This window comes from Zosterops lateralis (genome assembly GCF_965231275.1).
Source record: "Zosterops lateralis genome assembly, chromosome: 3".
Taxonomy (NCBI): domain Eukaryota; kingdom Metazoa; phylum Chordata; class Aves; order Passeriformes; family Zosteropidae; genus Zosterops; species Zosterops lateralis.
Window position 1 is genome coordinate 67,088,948 of NC_139764.1, and position 20,169 is coordinate 67,109,116.

At 38.6% G+C, this 20,169-nt stretch overlaps 1 protein-coding gene across 2 annotated transcripts in view; it reads left to right on the forward strand.

The window, feature by feature from the left end:
• Positions 1-20,169, forward strand: part of LAMA4 (laminin subunit alpha 4) — a 97,355-nt gene that overhangs the window by 46,436 nt on the left and 30,750 nt on the right. For both annotated transcript variants that reach the window (XM_083856013.1, XM_083856014.1), the window contains exons 7-17: positions 641-792; positions 936-1,046; positions 3,649-3,760; positions 5,665-5,832; positions 6,563-6,756; positions 8,647-8,763; positions 10,328-10,476; positions 12,442-12,583; positions 13,660-13,756; positions 14,535-14,651; positions 15,270-15,455. In XM_083856013.1, the coding sequence (XP_083712139.1) occupies positions 641-792; positions 936-1,046; positions 3,649-3,760; positions 5,665-5,832; positions 6,563-6,756; positions 8,647-8,763; positions 10,328-10,476; positions 12,442-12,583; positions 13,660-13,756; positions 14,535-14,651; positions 15,270-15,455 (1,545 nt within the window). The remainder of the gene's footprint in view (positions 1-640; positions 793-935; positions 1,047-3,648; positions 3,761-5,664; positions 5,833-6,562; positions 6,757-8,646; positions 8,764-10,327; positions 10,477-12,441; positions 12,584-13,659; positions 13,757-14,534; positions 14,652-15,269; positions 15,456-20,169) is intronic.

Sequence of the window (20,169 nt, forward strand, 5' to 3'; positions counted from 1 at the left end):
TAGAACCTGCTAAAATATCAAGCAAAAGTGTCTGTAGGAATCTGTGTTTCACATTCACCCATGTCTCTTGCATTTAGTGTTGGCACCAGTGTCACTATAAACAAGCATTGCAATCATTCAGCAGGAACAAGGATATAGTTCTGCACAAGCACTTTTCAAGCACACTTTAACTGTGTTTTTAGAAGTTGCCCTTGTAATCAAGTAGGTGGCCAAGAGCCCGTGTGCTGGACCTCCTTATTTCTCATACCACTAAATTTTAAATATGGAGTCTAAGGTTTTGACAAAATGCAGTTGGGTTTTTTTGACCCTCATCTGTTGTCCTTCAGGCCACAAACATGTAGAGCCTAGGGAATAGCCAGGAAATACCTCTCCCTCTCTCCCAGCTGATTACAGAACCCCTGTGGCAGCCTCTTTGAGCAGTCCCATCTGGTCCTGCTCAGCTGGAAATGTTGTAACTGTACTCTGGGACTTTGGAAGTGGGAGAAAGAAAGTGAGAGAAAAATGGCTATCCACCAGGAAGCATCAGTGACAAAGAGAATGAACACCATGGGTCAAGAGCAGTATTACATGAATTTAAGATATTTGCTCTTAACTGACACAAACACTAAGGAAAAATTGTGCTGTCTTATTTTCTTATCAGGCTGCGATAAATGTATTTGGGATTTGACAGATGACATCCGATTGGCAGTTCTGACTATCGATGAAAGCAAATCCACTTTACTCAGCATTTCCACAGGTGTTGCAGCTCAAAGGCGTCTGAATGACCTGAATCTCACTACCACTCATCTCCAGGTACAAACACTGATGACGTTTCAGTTTTCTCATGTAGTTTGAATCTTTGAATTTCCACTCCATTCCTGTAAATTTCAATCCCTGCCCTCACTAGAGAAGGAGTTTATTTTCAGATGCACTGACTTTTTTCCCTGCATACACAGGAGGCAATGTCCAAAAAAAAGAATCATGCTATGCTTTGGACCATCCAGGTTGATGATGTTGCAGATGAGATGAATGATCTCCTCAGAGAAGCAGAAACACTTGATGAACAGGTTTGTTTACAGCCTTCTGCCAAAGCTCTGTGGGTTTGCACTTTGTCATATTCACCTGTTGGCATAAGAGGAGAGTATAGAATAGTCCCAGTTGGAAGGGACCTAAAATGATCATCAGATCTAACTGTCTGAGCTATACAGAGCTGACCAAAAGTGAAAGCATGTTATTAAGGGCACTGTTCAAATGCCTCTTAAATCCTGACAGACATGGGTCATCAACCATCGCTCTCAGAAACCCCTTCCAGTGTTTGACCTCTCTTCATAAAAAAATATTTCTTAACATCTAGTCTGACACTTCAGGTTCACCAAACAAGAGCGGTGCGTCCTGACATCTGGAAGAACTTTCTATTTCTATTTTATAACTTTCTACTTTAAATCAGAATTAAAAGCATAAACAAATCATCAAGTCTTTTTCACAGAAAAGGAAGGAGGTTAAAAGTGTCTTGAGTGTGGTTAGAGGTTTGTTACCATTTACAAAAATCCTCTCCTCAGGATCTGAGTTCCCACCTACCCCCTACACAGCATGTTTGATCTGGGATAGACACATTGCCCTTCTCATTCACATTTTGATTTCTAATTAAGTGAAGTAACATACACTAAACTAAAGCAGATTGACTTTGGGAGCATTTGTACTGTATTTATTTCACATGTATGCTCTCTTAAAATTAAATTAATCCTGATTAGACATTTCAAAATATATTTCAAAACTTCCAGTTTAAAAGGTTTTTCATGTACCTACTGAGATGGGAGCTTGATCAGCACTCTAGATATTTTTAATACAATTATAATCATAAATATTGCATTCACATCCACCTGCCAGGCTATAAAATTAAGGTTATCTGCTCTCATCTCCCACAACAGTTTCATTGCATCCTAGAAGAATACTACTATGATATACATTAAGAGAAGAAACAGGGTTCAAAATTGCTTATCCTCTATTTTAAAAATATAATATTAAACATATTTCTGTTGATACAATATACATATATTAGTAAAATACATGAATCTATGTTATTATCAAAGATAGCCACAACTGCCATAGGACTAGATTATATTTCATGCTTATTGCAAAGTGCCAGACCTTATATTCACTTTACCAATTCCTTCACAAGACAAATTAAAATTATACCTTAAACTAAAACTCAAACATAGGAGCAAGTAGGGGACAAAAAAGGCAACACAAAGTGGAAAAGAAAATTTAGATTTGTGTGGTTTTAATCAACACTTAGCAGAAAGGGCACATAAGATTTATGCAGACTATGTATGCCTGGGTTCAAGAGAGCTTTGATTAAATCAACTCACCCTCACAGCTCCGTACCTGTGAATATCTGTCAGAGCTCACACGTCTCAGTGTCCCTCACTGTAGCTGGTGGGCAGACTGATTAAGGCATTAGGTTTTCTATGAATATTTAGTGAGTTTGGATAATAACATTTCATTTGCAGTACTATCTGGTGAATTCTTTCCTCATTCCTCAATTTTACTGTCCCTGAACAGTAAAAATTCAGCGTTTCCTCTGGTCTCTTCTCCCTGGTTCCTGCTAATGCTAGTTCTGCACCACAATACTTGTAGTTGCTTGTAAGGCAGGGAAATAATGACCCCAGACTCTGACAGTGGAAAACCACAATAGTAACTCTGAATATATTGAGCTCTTTGCTATTTCAGGGTACATTTATGGAAAATGGGTGCTAGGGCCTTGAATGGATTTTGCAGAGATGCAGCTTTTTCTGTTCAGAGAATTTTATGTTCACATCCTCACATCTCAGGGGCTCCTGCAGATTCTGATCTAAACCACAAAGGCAGGGTGAATGGAAAAACTGTAGGCAAATCTACCTGCTAAACATAACTCCTGTAACTATCTGTAACTCCCAAAGTCTGCATGGGATGAGTTTTGAGTAAAACAGCACAGAGCTTGATCCTGAATATTTGGAAGATGGGAACCAGAAACATTTCCACTAACCCTACACTTGTTTTATCAGTCTCATAACCCTCACAATTTGTTTTATCATTATGCCCATCCCTTTTAGTGGTCCTGCCCACTCTGGCCCTGCCTTCAAATGCCACCTGGGGCCTCCACAAACCCTAAGTAAGTGAAGACAATGCAAAGTGCAGCCCCCAACACAATGTAGTACATGGCCTGTACTCTTCAGAGCATTTCCAAGCCTTGAGGTTTTTCTTATTTTTAACAAGTTGCAGAGCTGGGGACCTCACTTGAGGGAGACACAGATCTAAAATCACTTGGGAGCTTGACACCTTTTTCTTCATTCTATTTGCTTACTCAGGAAATGCCATATCCAGCAGAATGAGCCAGCTCCACTGAATGCCTGGGAGACTCAGCAGATAGAGTTTTACAACTGTACATAGTTTATGAAAATTTCATTGCAGCAAATGATGGATAAATATGGGACAGGTTTTAATCCCTCACTCTGCAGTTCTGAAAACACTGACAAGACAGATCTTCACTTTGAACACCTTTAAATACTACTTTATATGATAAAAAGGACTTCCACATGCACACCGGGAGAAAGCAAAATGTGTGTTTATACTGCTCATCCTCACATCTGAAAAGAAATCTAATGTTTACCTCTCATGGTTTATTCATAGGGAAATGAAGCTTCCAGCAAAGGCCGACTGGTACAGAAGGAGACCACGGAGATCAACAACCGTGCTTCTCAGCTTGTGCAGCAGCTCAGTAATATAAGAGATAACATTGAAGGTAAATAGATTCATTCCTGGTTCATCTCAGTGCCAAGAATGTATTAATGAAACCTTCATGTATTAACGGATCATCAAGAATTTTTACTGTCCTATATATCAAAGGAAAATCTTTTGATATATAGGACAATATGTAATTTATGGCAACAGTGAACGCCCTGTCGAGCACAACTGCACTTTAAAAAGATTTCCTAGTCAGAAATAATCATCTTCATCTGGAATATCTACAACATACCACTATCACCCTGAAATATAAAAATGAGATTAAACCAATTTCAGGCTCTTCTTCAGTACCTGCAGAAAGCAATGAAACCCCAAATCAATATACACAAAAACACCCCTGTCCCTGTACACCTGCAACATGAAAGCCTCCATCCTGCTGCAGAACACACTGGTTTCCCCCATTCTTCAGCAAAGCCAACAGTATGCAAAAGCTGTCCATGGCACAAGAATAGAAATGCTGACTGGTAGTTGAGGTTAAAGATCCATTTTCCAATGGCAGAGTGGTTACATATCAACTTTTATTCTTGCTTATCCTTACTCTCACAGGTGCTTCATTACTTTCTCTCAGAAAACATGGTTAATAGATCCCATCACACAAAAGAGGCAGGCTAAGGCCATATAGTATGTTGTATTTGTACTGTCTTTTTACATCTCTGATGCTAAAAAACCACTGACTGTCTGACCATCCATCACATTTTATCTCTACAATAATTGAGTGAAAGTATCAGCATGAGCCTCACTGTACATCACTAACAATCATGGTTGATGTCTGTGGATCATGCTTGTGTATCATTAATTGGTTTGGAGCAGGACAGGAACCACATAAGGCAGATATGCATCTAATTTGGCACACAAATAGCCCAACCATGTTAAGCTATTCTAGAAGAAACAATGTCCATGGCTGTGAATAGAATTAAAACAGTTGGAAACAAGTAGGTGAAAATTACTTCCACCATGCTCAAAACTGTTCTTCTAAAGAGGCATCACTCATGTGCACACACACATGTGCCAGTATAAAGAAAAAGAAATCCATGGAGCCCTGGTTGTCATCAGTTACTGCTCAGTATGAGCTTTTACAGCTTCACTAATGAGCTCAGGGCCCAGCAAGAGCAGGCATACAGACACTCTGCCAAAAATCAGTGGTGCCACAATTACATATTTATTTTTTATAAAAATCTTCCAGAAGAATAATGCTGGTTTTGCCAGCTTTGGTTATCCACAAAGCTAATGACAAGTGCTAGCCAAAGTCACACACATCACAGGCCATAAAAGAGGAGGTGATTGGTATTCAAGACCAGGGAGTGAGAAGTGAGTAAACCTTGTAATAATTACACTGGGAATTGGTAAACTCAATTTCAGCTTCAGGGATACAACAATGTTTTTTGAACTGAGACCAAAATCTTGAAATAGTATCTATCTCCAAACCAGCTAGGCTGCATCAGGCCAGAAGCCATATGTTACCTCCTTAGGGTGCCTCAAACTTCTGCAGATGGAAAATTAGGTTACTTCAGTTTCCTTAGCATTGTTATTATTTTATAAACAGCAGCACTTAAAAATCATGATCCTAGATGAAAGCCCCAGCATAACACATGCCACACAACCCAAAATAAAATTATTTTCCCAGCCTATAAGAAATGTCAAGCATAATAATGCACACAACCCATTTCTGCTTAATCCCATCCTCTTCTGATGAGACCCCCACATATGACAGAAAGTGGGATTTATTTCCAAGTTTAATTTTAAGACTGGATTAAACATAATAATTATCTACTATAGAGATGAAGATAATTAAAACTTTCTTTTGCCATCAGTCTCATCACAATTCACAAAAGTAAAAGTAGTCCACAGTATTTATTTCTCTGTATCATACTGAATGGACCATCTGTTCCCTTTTCCCCCTAGAAATCAACAGCAAGTCAAAATACTATGCAATTCAACAAGAGCTGAGCCCTGAAGAAATTGCCCAGAAGCGGAGTGTGGCTGAGGAGATGCTGAAGGAGATCAAACACCGAAAGCCTTTCATTAATCAGAGGCAACTTGCAGATAAGGAGGAAAATGTAGCAGAGCAGTGTGAGTTTTAAGCCAGTTTTCCTTTCATCCACATGCTGATGCTCAGCTGGCAGGTGCTGGGCAGCTCTGGGTGTACTGCTGAGCCCCTGGGGAGGACCAGCAGGCACTTGGCAAGCACCAGCTGGTGTGCTGGAGATGATGCTGCTCCCAAATACCCTTCCCAAGTCCCTACTGGTGCTTGATGCTCCTCACAGCAGAATGGGGAGAAAAATGTCTGTGTGTCTGTGTGTGCCTGTGCACTGCAACACCTCAACAATAGCTGCTTGGGAAGGTTCATGGCAGGGCTGGGATTGCTCTTGTGAATGTCTTCCCCTAGCCAGCTCTGCTATGGGGACAGCAAACATCAGCAGAGAGAGAAAAACTGCTGGCATGGGAAAGAGTGGTATCCTAATTCTCACAGCTTAGTGAACATGAGTCAGAACATGAGGCATAAAGGCTGCCTTCTCCAGAACAGGCTGCCTAGGTTTAACAATGAAGAGCAGGGAAAGACAGACCTAGTTTCTTTTAATAAAATATATTTCAGAGGGGGAATTAATAGGATTAAAATGAAACAGTAAAATGAGAGGCACCTTTCCTTCTAAAAATAGGAGGAAAAACTAAAATCTAGGTATATGATCCCTCACATGAGCTTTACAAAATGTGTCTGAGTAACAGCAAAGAAACTGCTGTATAGGTTTGTTTTGCCAGAAATCCGAGCTTTGGATTTATTGACCTCCTATTTTATTCCCAGTGCTACAGCAAATTGAAGCATTTCACGAGAAGTACAACGACACCAGATCCCTGGTAACTGATGTGCTGGAGCAGCTCAGCGAACAGGATGTGAAGCTGTCAGACCTGGAGGAGGCTTTAGATGAGGCGCTTGACTATGTTATACAGACGGAGGATATAAATAGGGAAAACACAGCCAGGCTCCAAAGGCAGGAGGTACTGTGCACTACATTTATCATAAGTGTTGGCTGTGAGCACTCCATCTCTGCCATTGCTTAAAACAGTAGATTGCACACAATTTAGGTTCAGGAATCACCACACCTAAAAAGAATTTCTTGGACCACTCAGCAGGATGAGTTTGACTCTTCAGTTCTAAGAAACAACTTGTGGAAGTGCAATGTACTATTATCTATTTGTGGAGTGACAATAAATGAGAGGTTTTGTCATGTTATGCCTCATCAGACCAAGGAAGAGATGGATACTTATGCCTAGACTAGAATTGCATGTTACAATAAAACCCAAAAATCTTGACATTTCATGTAGCATGGCTGCTGTAAATATTGTGGTGGGATTATTTCATCCAATTGTGTCCTGACTTATGATGTGGGATGGCCTCATGTTCACAAAACTAATTCAATTCTGAGAAAACACTTTAAAAGGCTCTGCACTGCATTTGTGCCCTGAGCTGAGTGCATTCACACTGTTTGATCCAAACTTCCTCTGAAGCACTTTAAACAAAACACATGCCCATTTTTCAGGAGGAGTAGACAGTTGTCCTTGAATCTTCAAGTACAAATCCATTGTCTAACTGCTCCACAATAGGTACCTTGAAACTGGCTTTCCTACTTACTAAGTGAACTTGCTAGCTCAGCTATAAGTCTGCCACAATGTTCTGTCCAAAAGAACAGTTTCAGGGTTTTGAACAAAGTAACCACCCTGGAGGAGAGCTCAGAGGTGACCTGTCCCCTGGGGCCTGGAAATGAGGCACCTCTGCCTATAAGTGGTGGCATTAGGTTCAAATCCCATGTGGCTGATGAGAAAACTGAATTTTCATGTTTCATATCCCAGAAAAGTACCCAACCCATCAGCCAAACAAAAGAAAATATTTTTTCCCTTCACAGCAGTTCTGTGAGTCTTTCCCTGTTTTCATAAATTTCTTTTAAGGAATGCAAAACCAGAATATCCCACCTAAAACTTCTCATTTATTTTTTCAGCAAGGAAAAAGACTACAAAGAAAACAATTCGGACTCATTCAAAGGAAACTCTTTTCCTTTCAATGGCTGAATTATTTTTTTTGTATTCTGGAGGAGGGGGGGTTAGTGGGCAATTTTGTGATTTGAAGAATGATCCCACAAATTCAGGGCAACCTCTGGGTTTCATAGCATCAGTGGCTGAGTTTTGAATTCTTGAATTTTGCAGTGCTGGAAGTTCATGTTGATATGGAAAGTCTAAGAATTCAACAGAGAAATCAGGCGTGCTCCTCTAGGGAGTCATTTCACAAGAGCTTGAGATCCTTAAGTACAAAGCCTCTTTTGTTCTTCGATTGTTTCATAATTACAGTGCCAAGCTGCAGCTTGTCTCACAGTTATGAAGCAAAGCCTGAAGTGTGTAGTTGCATTTGTTAACTGTTTTTAACCATTTGGATCTCCATTATTCCTAACAATGGAGGCAGATGCTGTACAAAAAGATTGTTCACATGGGCTTTACTACCGACAAGGAAAAGAGATCTCTGTACTATAAAATTTAAAAATACTCTAGAAAAAAAACAGTCTTTAGGTGGCTATGAAAAATCCATGTTTAATTTGTCTCTGCTGTACACTAATGCTTCATTCCAATAGCTTCTTAGTCTGCAATATAAAATGAATTTTTTTTTTTAATTATCCAACATTTGTTTCACCAAAAAAACCAAACAAAAACTAATTCACATCATAATATATAGCAATTAGACATGTCTTGGAAAATCAGACTTCAGATATGTCTAAATCTATTTAGTTCACCACTAGCTTTTAATTAACTCTAGCACATTTAACAAAAATGGTTAACACTGTATTTTATGAAAACACAAATAGCATTGGATGTGATTCATGTTTTGAGCTTTCTTTTTAGAAACAACACAAGAAGATAAAAGAGCAAATGGATGAAGTGAACAGCATTCTGCTCAGTGCCACAACTATCTTGGAAGGACCACAAAAGGTCAACTCTGAGTTAAGTGAAGTAATAAAGGTATGTGTCTCAGTGGCTTGTTTAAATGATTCATCATAAATTTTTGAAGTCATATGTTTAGATCACTAATGAAAAAACTCTCCTTTATATTGCTTCAGTGAAATACTGGTTAATATTAACTGAAAAAGTAGATGGTTTTCTTGGATGAAAAGCTGTTATTACAACTTACGGCCTAAAAGAAAAATAATTCTAGTATAAGGACACCTTACTGTAGCCAAAGTTTGATGAAAGATTTTGCTGTCGCATTCTCAAATATTTCATTTCAAGCAGCTGCCAAAAGATATTCTGATAAAAGACTGCATTTTATGCTAAATTCCTTTCCTAGAGCCTATGAGTGAACATGGAAGAACACTAAAGATCCCAGATATCAGCATTAAAACCAGGCACTGTGTCAGACATATATAACCAGATTGTCATAAAGAAATCCTTCCCTGGAACCATAGACTACTATCCAGTGTTTTGAATCAGACATGGTGCTGAAGGAAAGTTTTAGAAATTTTAGGGGTTTGGCTTTTCTATGAAAAGGTGAAGAAAATAAAACTGGGAATTTGCTAACTAAAATATTTAGCAAAGATACTTTCTTTCTTCGTGATTTATTTTAAAGTTTTGAAATAATTGAAGAAATAATAAAATTTTCCACAAGAATTCATTTTGGTCACACTTGCCTGTGATATTTGATACAAAATCAAATATCAAGGTCCTTAATTTTTCTTTGAGAAAGTAATTTGAGAAAACAGAAAGACAGCTTACTTTGTAACCATCCCTCTGATCAAGCAGTATGTTGGGGTTTTTCTATGGTGTTTTGTGCAAAGAAAAATGTTGCCGTTTATCATTTTGAGTTCCCCACAGAGGATGTTCACACTGCAGGGAAAGAAGTACTATGCAACCATCATACACTGTCCATCCTCATCAGCAATAAATATTTTTACATTTCACTCATTCATCCTTTTTCCCTCTCCCAGCTTCATCCTTTTCTTGTATTTTGAAACACATTTATAATCTTCAAACACATCAGCAAACTTGTGTACTGAGAGAAGAGAAATGCAGGCCATTTGGTCTTTCCACAAGTATTTCATATAGGGAAGAAACCTGGCTAAGGTTTCCTTGCCTCTACATACATAGCTAGTATTACCCATTTAGGTGGGCTGATTTACAAATTAGACTGATCCAAGATGTCTTAGCATGAGGAATCTCTCTGTACAAGGAGGCAGAAAGGGGACTTCACTCTAAAAGATATAATTTTGGCACAATTCTGGAGCAAACATATAAGACATATAGTAAGACTTTTACCATCTTTCTTTTTTATTTTATGCATCTCTCTCCAATGCCTTCTTAAGTGGTTTCTGAAATATTTGATGTTTTTATCTTCCTGTATTTGTCTTCATACTGGCATTCACCATTAGATCTTTCATCTTTTTCTCTTAAAAATGCAAAATAAAACAACAAAGACAGGAATAAAGGAACATTAGAATAACATAAAGGGTAAAATGAAACATAATAACCAAAATACAGACTTGATTTTTGAAATTTTCATCTTCTTTCCTTCCTTCTCTGTTTTGTTCAGAATGCATCAGGGTTCTACGCAGAAATAGATGGAGCAAAAAAGGAACTGCAAGAAAAAACAGCTAACCTGTCTCTGTTTGATGATGATTTGGTAGAAAAGGCCATGCATCATGCACACAACCTAAGAAGACTTGCTGATGAGCTGGACGGGTAAAATTTAACTTCAGCAGACTCTGTTCATACAAGTGCCACTTACTGAACAGCTGAAAAGACAAGCAGAAACACAGTGACAATAAATAGGCACTAAACAAATCGCTGTTAAGTCATGTGTAGAAGGACTTGTCATGGTCCACAGAACAGCTGAAGTCGAGCTAGGCAAAACCTATGAAACTTTTTAGAAAATAAATATATGTCTTGCATGACATTCTCTCTAACTTAATTGGGTATGTTCTCTTCTTCCTGTAGCAAAAGAATAGGAAAGGTGGATTAGTGAAAAGTAAAATAATACAGGCAAGATTAAATGGAGTCTGCAGAAACTTCTCATGTCAGCAAGTTCATGTACACTAAAAAAACAGGGCACAAAATGAGTTTTGAGATAATTTTATTCCAAGAACAGTTTTACAGATGAAGTAGTCCTGATGCTCAGTAGGTTGTGTCCCAATGAAACTGGCTCACAATAACATTAAAAACTTATTGTAAGTCTTTCTCGTTCGCTGGAAGATACTAAATGCATCAACATTGCACCAATTTACTAAAAAAATCACTTCTAGATAAATTTAATTATTTTATTTGCAATTGGGACTACCCATGGAAAAAACATGGCTGTAAATTAACTCTTAATAAAATATGTCACCAAATTCCACCTTAAGCAATATCATGGGCATATGCTTTTAGAAGATAAGCTTACAATACTCTTCAAGTATATTATCTAAATACCAGTTGTTTCTTAATATCCACATGCCCTAGATAGGAGATTAAAATAGAGGAAAAAAAATAACAGATGGATTTCTTTTATGCAATTGTATAAAGCTGACATCTGAAACTGTTCTATAATGACACACAAATGACAGAAACATAAAAACCAAACAATACATTCAGTCTGAGATCAACTAACTGGGGACAGCCTAACTTGAAAGAAAATACCCCATATGGCTAGCCTTCCTCCCTTACCAAAATAATTTAAAAATTATTACAAGTCCAACACATTAGGAATTTCACAAAGAGCAAACAAAAGTAATTACAAAATACCCAGATGGAACAATCCTGACTCTATTATATGTTGAGAAGATTGTCCTGCAGTGAAATTTTAATCCTTTAAAACATTTAGCCTGTCTTCAAAACATCTTGGTTTTATAGGTTAGCTTTATTAGCCTGTTAGGCTTTTATTTGATAGAGTTTATTGTTTTGCCTTAAGGGAATTTAGCAGAAGATTCTTGCAGTAATGCTGAATCTGGAAATTTAACAATCCCTCAGCGTGCAAACACTTTGAAGTGAATGCACATATGTGCAAATACATCTATATTTAGAATATGTTTCTAAATACATTTTGAAACCTGCTTTTCACCAGAACATTAAAAAATACTATTTATTCAAAATTGTTAACAAAGGAATGTTGAGGCCTGAACTATCTTCTGTTTGAAATCTCCCCTGAAGACCAGTTATCACCTAATACACAGATCAAAACCATGCCATCAAAGGTTTCTTTCAGTTTTTAAATCTAACTTCCTGCAAATTTTCATGACTAGGAGTAGTTCATCTGATTCTCCCCCTTTTCCGACTTACCTTTGGAAAATATATGTCACAGGACAGTGACACAGCTATCCTGGTCATTGGAACACAGAGATCTTTCCATTCTTGGATAAGAATGATTCCTAAAGAAGGATTACTGATAGACGTGTTATTCTATTAATTTATGGAATATCTAATCTAGATTTTAAAAAAAGGTAAAAGCTGAGTTGTCATTTGTTGCTCCTCGCATGAATGTTAAGGGCAAAATTCTTAGAGGTGAATGGCAGGGAAGAGTCTTCTATCCACACAGTTTTCACCAGCTTCAGATTGGTCAAACACAATGAAGAGAATAATAGTCAAGCCAAGTGCATTTATGTGTGTGATTTTGTAGTCAGAAACTACATTGATCCAGTTTGGTTTCGTTGACCTTTTACTCTCTTTTAACAGGAATTTGTATGGTGTTGATTCAAATGGTTTGGTACAAAGGGCAATCAATGCTTCAAACGTGTATGAAAACATTGCTGGTTATATCGAAGAAGCCAATAAAGTTGCATTGTTGGCACTGAACACAACAAACCGGGTCAAGGATGTAAGTAATTTTCATAATACCAGCTTTTACTTTACAATGCTTCAGGGGCGTCAGGCATCTAAGTGTAAAGAATAAACAATTTTAGCTTAACTGGAGGCATTGAACTTCTCACTGCACATTTTTTTTTCCTTCATTATTTCCTGAATTAAATCTCATGTAGTTAACTATTCTGGACTGGACCCAAGTCCAGTCTGAAATCTCTTGATATTTGAAAAGACACAAGAGGTTCTTCTGTCCCTGTCCCATAGGGTGATGCTGTTCTGTGTTGCCACTCACACTGAGACATTTCTGTGAAATTACAGACAACTCCCTACTCCTGTAGGAACCTGAGCTGGCATTTACTGCTTGAGTCCTCCTACTTCACTCAGTGCCATGTAGCAGGAAATGTGGTCAAGACATCTCTGAGCCTCATAGAAAATCAGGCTGAAATGGGACAAAGCCCACTCATACACTCAGTGTAAGGAGTAGAATGCTAATTTTGTCTCTGGCCTTACTATTCAAAAATACTTTGCAGGTATTTTTTGTATGTCTATGGTTACCAGTCTGTATACATGCTATTTTACCAGCAATTTATTAGTGAGATAGCAAGAGGATTTGGGTATATTAAAGGAGTCTGAACCCCAGAGGGCTGAGGGATTTCAAGACCAACCCTCTGTTTCCAGCATACTGCTGGAGACTGCAAGGCAGCTCCCCATTGCCCATTATGAAAGCATTCATCACCTATCTGACATGACAGTAGAAATGAACAGTCTCAATGCCTAAATAGCATGCAGTATTTAGTCATGTTGACTAAACCAGAGCTGATTAATTAAAAATATTTTCTCCATCTTTGTTACTTGGTAGTGTTGTTTGGAAAACCATTCATTTCTCTAAACTTTCTTAAAACAGAAAATTTTGCTTTTCAGACATTTTTCCAATCCAACTGCCAGTCTTAAATGTTAACAAAGCAAATGAAACTGCAGTGACTTTGCAGTTGCATTTACATGCAGGTAAAATATTGTCCACAATTAAACACAATAAAGTGGAATATTTGATAAGGATTATTCTGACTTTTTTTTTTTGGAACATGCTTGTAGGCTGCAGTTGGAATTGATACTCAGGTCATTTACCATAAAGGTAAAAGTGAAGAACTTCTCATCCGAGCCATGCAGCTACAGCGGACAGCACATGACAGTAAATATACATCCTTTCTACTTTCCCAACCAGCTTATAGCCATGAACATTAAAAAAAAAATTCAGAAGCACATCACTAAGCAGAACTACTGCTGTAAACGAATATGTTATTGATTTAATTTACCACACAAAATACTTGAAATTGCCATGGGAACAGTTTGAGTAGTTCATGTTTTGTCATCCTATTATATTCTGATAGTTTATTTCATTCATGAAAAGTCCATTTCAGATACAACTACCATTTTAATACGTGACCCTGCAAATCATTGTTCACTGGTAAATATACTCAATTAAGCAGTGAAATAAAATCAAATCACACCAGTTTAAATGTTCAGCAAGCTGGATTTCACTAGTGGAGAGTAATAATAAATGTTAAAGCAGTTTGGCCTTTTTTCATTTTAAATTAAAGAAAGATCTAGAATTACAGAATTACCTTTTAAAATTTTCAGGACCTTTTGAGTCCATTAAAACTAATCCCGTGTACCAGTTGCAGCTACTCTCAGCACTTCTGGTTAAGCAAGGAGAAGGAGTACTGACTGAAACACAGCTGTCCAGATTTCTGGAAGACACCCTGTGGCAAGCAGGGGTGCTGCAGGGGTGTTTTTCCCATTAGATCATGTAAAGTCAAGAGTGCAAATACATCTTAAATTAAAAGAGGCCACGGTATACTGTCTATGTCTACATTAATGTCTAATGACACACCTCCCCAGGATTGAATTTACTTTTTTGGGCACCACTTTGACATCCCTCAGCTGTGCATCCCCTTTTGTCCCCACAGGCAGCGGTTATACCATAGCAGACACCAGCTGGCAAGTCAACGGCACTTTTGCCAGAATGAGCGCCCTGCGGAGCCAGCTGATGAGAGCCATTGCAAAAATGCAGTCAGCAGAGACAGGTTGGAAGAGGAACCTCATCTTTATCTTCATTCATTCAAGAGCACATTTTTATCTTTGAATATGGATATAAAGTTGCTACTAAGAGTTCAACACTGTGGACACTTAAAAGAGTTTGTCTGAAACTACTGGACCTAGATATCAGATATCCAGCTTTAACGCTGTCATAATGAAATTAAACGTTTTGTCACTGAAATTATTAGCATTCTTCTTGAACCTTGGGCTGGTCTTGGCTGTGGTGGAGTCAGTTTTCTTCACAGTGGCTAGCATGGGGCTGTGTTTTGGATATGTGTTGAACATGGAGCTGATAATACAGAGATGTTTCTGTTATTGCTGAGCAGGACTTACACAGAGCCAAGGCTTTTCCTGCTTTTCTTACTGCCACACTGGTGAGGAGACTGAGGATGCATGGGAAGCTAAGAAGGAGCACAGTCAGGACAGCTGACCCCAAGTGACCAAAAGAATATTCCCTCCCATATGACATCATGCTCAGTGTATATAAACTGGAGGGAAGAAGAGAAAAGGGAGGGGGAAGACAGAGAGTGGGGAGGGATGGGACGCACAACACACTGGAATATTTGACAGAGCTAATTTCCTATCATTCCCTATTTGTTCTGTAGCAGAGGCCAGAGAGCGTTTGGAGCAAGCTCAGCTGAAGACTGCAGAGGCTGTGAGTGCCACCACGACAGTAACACAGGCTACCACCCCCATGGATGAGAACGTGAGGTTGTGGTCCCAAAACCTGCAAGACTTCCAGCACAATTCGGAGGCATATGACAGTGCTGTGCATTCAGCTGGAGATGCAGGTATGGTAACCTGAAGTTTTCCATTCCTCAGGGAATTAGGGAATCATCACAATAACATGTTGTACAAATTGTTTAGGTTGCATATTCATCACATATAATCTAACCTTTTACCTCCATGAAAATTTTCAAAAATTACCAGTTGTCTAGGTCTTGACTATATTTTAAAAACACTGAATACTCAGGGACTTCCAAAAACTATTAAACACTTAAGGGCTGAAGACTTACTGACTTCTAATTCATTTTTATCAGGCTACCAAGATCACACTGAATGGTAAACATCGTGTTTCAACACTTCTTGCTATTATGGTTGGTGATTTAGGGTTTTTTTGTTTGGTTGGTTTTTAACATTGAGAGGCATTTGAAAACAGAGCCCTTTTGTCCTCAGGAGTGCAAACATGGAGAAGAAATGGTGCCTCACTTGATGAGCTTGTAGTCTAAACAAAGGGGTGAAAGAGGATAAAGGAGGAAATTAAATATTTAAACAGGGTGATTTCAGGAAAAGTTTGTAAACATCACATTAATTCCACTTTTGTTATTGGAAACACTGGAAACATTGGAAAACTTTTAATGAAAAATTTAAGGCAAATAAAAAGACAAAACAAAAGCTAAGGCAGACTACAAAATTGAAATGAAGATGATAGGCAAGAGTAGAAAAAGAGATATGAAGATGAAGCTGAAATGAAGTGGCTGTAGAAAGAAGGAAAAGAACAATTGGGGAAGAAAATAATCAGTCTAGAAATGAAAATATTTTGAATAAAAAATTGATTACAGCACCACTATTTATTGCTTTATGTATTCTTCTGTATGAGTCTGCTCAGGAGGCTCACTAATCCTAAGATATTTATGGCTAGGGCGGTTGGAAATCCAGAACAAGTCATTTCCTTCACATGTTTGATGATACCCTCACCTGCAGATCTGTTCAGAGATGTCTTGCCTCCTAAAAGTGCCCCAGAGAAAGTCCATCATTTCATTGACTCTGTCCCCAGAAAGCTTGAATCTCAGATCTACTGCCCTAAATCCCTTCTCCTTCTGTCAGGAAGTTTGCAACTCAAGTGTTATTTAACTGCAAATGGTGGTATGGGCACCAAACCCAACATTGTTTCTAGTATTTCAAAGTCACAGTCTTTCCTCTCAGTTGGGGAATCCCAAGAGTCATGTTATTTTCAGAATTCCATGATCAATAAGACCCTTACCCCTAGTATTTTTGGTTAAGTGCTCCCAAGAACTGGTATAGAAGTGGCTCCCTTCACTAGAAGAAATTCATTGCTATTCAATATCCCAATTTCTGGCTCCAGAACTGGAGGACAATCAGATTTCTCTGAGCTTTTCATCAAAAGAGAACAGTGAACCTCTCCCTCTGGGAACGGCTCACTGCTAGTCACTGCACAGAGCTCCGTAAGACTGTAGTTAATATAACAGCACTTGGATTGGATTGCATTGCTGTAAAATGCTTTTGTTCACCACAGAGCACAGCTTAGGCTATTGGCTCTGATTAATATGCAAAATAATGCAAATGTGTATATGATTGGACTCCCAGAAGGAAATGGTATGATGAAAAACATCCAAGAGAAACAGTGTGCTGTAGCTTCCACATGAAGGTTTCTGGTTTTATTCACCTTTACACTTGATTTACATTTAACATTTTCCCATGCCAGCTTAGTAGGTAGAGCAGCAACACAGACTGCATTTGGCTCTTCATGCTCAAAATGCCAGCAGACATTCAGGATTCAAAAAAATCCACTCATACTAGCTCTTGTACTGAAGGAAATATTTCCAGCAGCATTTGAGGCGCTCTGTAAGAGTGAATAGAGTTAAAATGGCCTAGCTCTCCCTTGGTTATGTTCCCAAAAAGGAATAAGAACAGGTCCTATGTGATGTGCCTGGAAAAAATGTCTTCTCTGTGATGGTGGGTTTGCAGGTAGGGAGTCACCTTGAAAATACTTGTTTATATCCAAGCTCCTGGAGGGCCTGCTGACCACAAATTAACAGTTGGAGAGATGGTAATATGCAACCTACGGCCAAGTGTGCCCTAGTACATTTGTGGAGGAAGCTTTTCCATGGCATTTTTGTTCTGAAGGCATTTGATTTGTTTGTTTAAAGGTATGGTGAGGTGTTTTTGCCAGAGAGATCAGGTGGAAATAGCTGAGACGAGAGATCAGTGCTGCACAGGAGGCTGGCACAGGTAGAGCTCCAGACAGATGTGATTGTGATTCACACCCCAGGAAGACAGATGTAGACATGCTAGGCATGATGGAGCATTCTCCAATCAGCTGTGTATTCTGCCAGGAAAGGTTGATCTGACAAGAGGAATGTCCATCAAAATCCAAAGGAAAGTCACAACAAATGTTCAGACAGATGCCTGGAACACCAAAACACCTAATCTTCATGCCAATAACACTTCCAGAGCAGCTGAAGCCTCTAAGCTGGCATGTCTGCACTGCCCTTGAATAAAGTTTGCACTTGGTGTTTGGAAGGGTGAGAGCATGTCTTGGCTATGCACTTTGTCTGAGAATAGTTAGTCCCTGTTGCCATTGGGCAGGGAACTGGTGGGCTTCAGCAGAGAGGGTGGCAGACAGTTTGGGAAGAAAAACGTGAAAGGGAAAAGTGTCTGCAATGTTATAGTCAGGGTATTTCCTCCTTGACAATTTCCCTTCTATTCTTTTTTTATATTTTATCACTGGGCAGGACTAGTTTTCTTTTCCACTCTCACCTTCATCACAAACACAAAAATCAAAATCAATGTTCTTCTGTGTTGAAGAATGCCATTATAAAGGCCAAGAGGAAGAGATTTATATTGAGATTTCACAATAGTTCTAGTAGTTACAGATGTTAGTTTTGTGTTTTCATGTTATCATAGCATTTCAAGTTTAATACATCAAATTTCAAACAGAAAAGCCAGGTTTTAAGATATTGAATCAAACACAATTACAATTCAGTTGCAGATTATTTTTAAAAAGTGGCTGCAATTTGCTAAATCATTTTCTGAGATTGCAATATTTTTGCCTTAAAACTGGAAAAAAAAAGAAAACTAAAGAAAACTTTGTATAAGTTGATTTGGGTTTTGTTGGGGTTTTTTAAGTAGAAAATTTAACACATTCTGGCATCACCATTTTACCCAAAATTTACTGTAATTCTTTGAGGATTCATTAAAATCACAATATTTTAACGTACAATAAGCTTTATATAGATCTGCTGATCACTAACTCCCACTACATAAGGCCTTCCAGGACTAAATGGGAAAAACTGGAGGGTCTAAAGTTCTATATGGCCCACTCCTAGACTGAACTTGGAAAGTAAAACACAAATGAAAACAGCCAAGCAGAGACAGGACAGGACGGGCAAATATAGATTTTTTTCACTCTATCCAAGAACAAGCAGACTTGTAGGACTCCATGGAGTCTTCTCATACTCTGGGGTTGATATGAATGAGTCTGAGGCTTATTCAATGCAGAAAAGTGATTGGAGTCTGCTCCTCCTCTCCCATTTTTCATACAGTCTCCTATATCTGATGATTAGCCTCTTTACCTGCCTCTCTGCAGACTTCATCCAGAAATGTTCAAGGCCAGGTTGGGTGGGGCTCTCAGCAATGTGTTCCAGTGCAAAGTGTCCCCTGCCCACAGCAGGAGAGTTGGAACTAGTTGATCTTTAAGGTCCCTTCCAATCCAAGCCCTTCTATGAGTCTCAGACAAAGGCAAAAATATGACAGGAAGCATACAAGAGAAGGTGGATGTACACTGACAACCTCTAAAATATAACTTTAAACCCTACAAATCTGGTCTTAACCTTTACAGTGAATCCATGTCATTAAAATTAACTCTGAACATTGGATATTTCTTATACGCATGTAGCTTGCAGCTAAAATTGCATTTCATTATACTCAGCTACTTGTACCTACATTTAATTAAAGATGAAAAATGATGTGATGTGTAAATATCCTTCAAAGGGCAGCATGTCACTGGAATCTGATGTGATGAAATTGGATTATAATTAAGGGTAGTTATTTTTCCTTCTTGATAATTTTTATCCTTATCTTCTTGGGAAAGGACTTCTCTCACTTTGAACACAACAGAGCCCCTGCATCTCTCCAGTGACACCTGCACATGTCCTACCAGAAGACACAGCAGCAAAAGACCAAAGGTCCAGGACTCTAATTCATGACCCCTGGCAGATGCAGGCAGGAAAGCTAACAATGTTACCAATCACAAGGTCTGGGGCAGGTACCAAGCACAGTTTAGGTGCATAGACATCATCATCTAAGGCCTTCTATTGTTGTACACCACAGGCCTGTTACCACAGCATGAAATTGGCAGTGTTTCTGTCATGAGAGTGGACTGTGAGCCACAAGCAAATAAATCTCCTGTGCAGCCACTGCTGCTATCTGGATGATGACCTCTGGGAGACATGCATAAATGAAAGCTGAGGAAAACAACCTATACATCTCCCCTACAGTGAATTTGAGGGGTTCAGGAACTCTCAGATGCAGTTCTCAGGCCAGCCACAGGTATCCAGTGAGATGTTGAACAAATAATCCTTCTGCTCCACTTGCTGTAGTTGTAAAATTAGGCTTAACATTCGTCTTGAAGGAAGATTAAAAGGTTAAAACTATTAATGTTTGCAGAGTTCCTTCAGGAAAGTATAACAGAGGCAACACACCACAGTATTACCTATGAGTCCTAAAAAAACAGTGTCCTTTGTGCAAACTTATTTCCAAAAC